Source organism: Pterocles gutturalis, unplaced genomic scaffold (assembly GCF_000699245.1).
Source record: "Pterocles gutturalis isolate BGI_N339 unplaced genomic scaffold, ASM69924v1 scaffold24760, whole genome shotgun sequence".
Classification (NCBI taxonomy): domain Eukaryota; kingdom Metazoa; phylum Chordata; class Aves; order Pterocliformes; family Pteroclidae; genus Pterocles; species Pterocles gutturalis.
In genome coordinates, this window is record NW_010146541.1 from 11,807 (window position 1) to 14,820 (window position 3,014).

Consider the following 3,014-nt stretch of genomic DNA (forward strand, 5'->3'; position numbering starts at 1 on the left):
TATAATATGTCCCAAACCAGGCTGCTGTTAGTATGTCCTGCCAGTCAGCTCTCACCCACAAAACCAGCTTCTCCTCTCCTCCCGGCTGGAGCAGTATTGGATGCACAGTACTCCCAGTGCTGTAACGAGCTACGGCATTATTCCGTGATTATGCTCTCCACCAGAGGTCACTGGAGCATTGGGTTAGCAGCTTCACTTTCATTTCCAACCGCAGAGCTTTCCTTTTTCAAAAGGATTAAAGGCACTGTTTTAAAGAACTCGATGCCCCACTGTTAGCTGCTAACTCACGTACCTTTATATCTTTGCAAACACAGAAAAAACACACAGTAGGTAAGTCGTGTCCCACCCATATTCACATTATGCTTATGCCCTTCAAGAGTTAACTTCTGTGAAACGCTGGGCTTGAAGTACCAGCACAAGTATAAATTAGTGTAAATTCATGGATGAATGTATCACAGTCAGCAAGGATTTGCAACATTATCTAGATTTTAGTTTAAGGGTGTAGCTTCCCCCAACTGCTTCCTTTCTTTTCTCTAAGAAGGCATAAAAAAAAAAAAAAAAGTTTGTTTAAGAAGGATTCAATTCTCCTAAATGCACTTAAATCAAAGACTACCAAAGTAACTTAAGATAAGACAGTATTTTTATATCCCATATGATAATGTAGAGTCCAACTCCAGTTCTTTTTGTTTCATTAATGGCAAAGTGGCCTTTGCTACAAGAAAGCTATTGCCCATTTTGACAAATAACACTTACTAATGAAGATGTAGCTTCTGAAGCTTGACCAAGTACCCACACGAGTCAAATATGTAGTTCTCTGTCTCAGTACAGCCAAGGGCATTACCAGTAATTGGTCACCATAGAGATGTCCTGGACTTAACAAACACAACATTTTACAATTCTTTGGTTTTTAACACTATTCTTTATTCAGCAAAATACTTTGATTGTGTTTCAGTTTTATTGGCCTGATCTGATTTTAAATGCAGGCTTAAAATGGAAGAACTCCCCATCTTTAAATAAATGGATTATTGGATGCCTACATCAGCTGAATCCTTGCTCTGTCGCTGCTGACTTAAGATGTTTTAATATCACATGGATATCCAGGTTCAACTCCCTTTTTCCAAGACAAAATTAAATAAACACAACTAAATTAGTTATTCCTTTCTCTGTAAAAGGCCGAAGCCACCAACTACCCTCTCAGTACACCCATTTCTGATTGTAAAAGGTAACAAGAACAACCAATGCTTTCAGGAAAAGACATTCCATCTCACATCAAACTGGTGCAAGACACTGCACTCTTACAGGCACAACTGCAATATGCAAAGATGTACAAAAGGCACCACCTCCGTTTCTCGCCAGGCCACCTACTAAAATTTAACCTAGGAATTACAACAACTAGAAGCTGCATGGTGCTCCAGCATAACAAGGAATGCCAATTATATGCTTTACATGGAAAAGAACAAGGAAAAGCAACATGGAAAGAATCCATTCCAGAAGGAAGCCATACGGTGATGAGATGTTAGCTGTTCCATGTCAGTGTTCAGTGGTGCATTTGCAGAACGCAACCTTATCCCAAAATATACTTAAATCTGGCCCAAAGTCTTTGGATGCAGCAACTTCAATATGCCTTTGAAGAAAGTTTTAGTGGGAAGAGTCAACGTGGACATAAAACTTGCTTTTAAACAGTGTAGATGAGCTTACCTTTAACATACTGATCCCACTGTTTTCGGAAATCTAAATCCATATAGACATCCACACACAGTTTTGGGGGACAGTCAGCAAGACCACCAAAGATTTTATACTCATAAAGTCCTGATTGCTGTGGAAACAGAATGGGGAGAGGAAAAGTCACACAGGAAAGGGAAGTACTCTGCAGCAGGGAGAAGCTGAAGGAAGTTAGGTGGGGCACTCTCTACAAATATGCTCAAGAGCTGTGAAAGCAAGTGTTCAAAAAACAGTGCAAGATTCAGTCTTTAACCTCATAACTTTTTGATCTATACATGAAAGTTTAAATCCAGACAGGCTGACTTGCACAGCATGATGGTTGTTCCTTCCCTTACACCAGTACCCTTTTACTTCGTAAGGAGTTCCAAAGGGAGCATGGTTCTTCCTGCAAAGCCACAGCAGAACAGGCTGCCCCAGTACAAGCCCCATAGACACCTGGTCCCATTTGTTTGGCTAAATCCAGCCTCCAGCTTCCTGAAGTTACTTTGCCTTCATTCACTGTGTGATGTATGTACAGCTCTGTGATGAGCTCCAGTCCTCAAGTTTCTATTTCATCCACTCCAAAGCATAACTCCCAGTAACATCTATTTCATCCGCATATCCACCAAAAAACTCCAAGGTGTATGAAGTGCCTTTTAAAAAAAAAAAAAAAAAAAAAAGACTCTCCCTACACTGTCTTGCCTTTCACACAGACCTATGTGTTTATTTACTATTTTTTTTTCTAACATGACCATGCCTGGAATGATTTTTCAGAATACAAATCCAAATTTTTCATGCAAAGCACAGCACGAAGTCCAGCTCTATAAGGAGTTGAGAAGTAATTATGATCACAGAACTAAAGAAACAGGATATTTATATGGATTCAAAAGTCATTATTAAATGATAAATGTGCATCAGAATGGAAACACTTGCTATGTTAATCACTTACATGTCAGTTCGGGAGGCCTAAACTTTTAAATTTCTTAAGAGGAGTCCCCCCAAAAGGGGGGAATTTCATTCCAACCCTTTCTGAGCTACCTCCTGACTTCAGAGGGAGAACGGTGGAAAAATCGGTTTGAAGGGCGTTTTGGAGAGAGGGAGAGGGAAGGGAAGCAGGAGTTTGCAGGTCAGGAGGATGCTTTAACACAAGAGGAGCTCAGGGACCGGTCTCTCTGCCACAATCATCCCTCGGGGCCAGGAGCGAGAGCCAGAGCGAACCCCCTTAACCCCTGTCGCCGAGAGCCCCTTCCACCGGGCATCCCTCCAGCCACCAGCTGTCAACAAGCTTTACAACCTCACAGTTCGCGGACTCC

The 3,014-nt window shown here is 41.4% G+C and overlaps 1 protein-coding gene across 1 annotated transcript in view; it reads right to left on the reverse strand.

The window, feature by feature from the left end:
- PCTP (phosphatidylcholine transfer protein) overlaps positions 1–1,867 on the reverse strand; it is a gene marked incomplete at its 5' end in the record, with an annotated part of 4,961 nt that extends 3,094 nt beyond the window's left edge. Inside the window, one exon of the mRNA XM_010085781.1 lies at positions 1,699–1,867. Within this exon, the coding sequence (XP_010084083.1) occupies positions 1,699–1,867 (169 nt within the window). The remainder of the gene's footprint in view (positions 1–1,698) is intronic.
- Between the last annotated feature and the right edge of the window lie 1,147 nt (positions 1,868–3,014).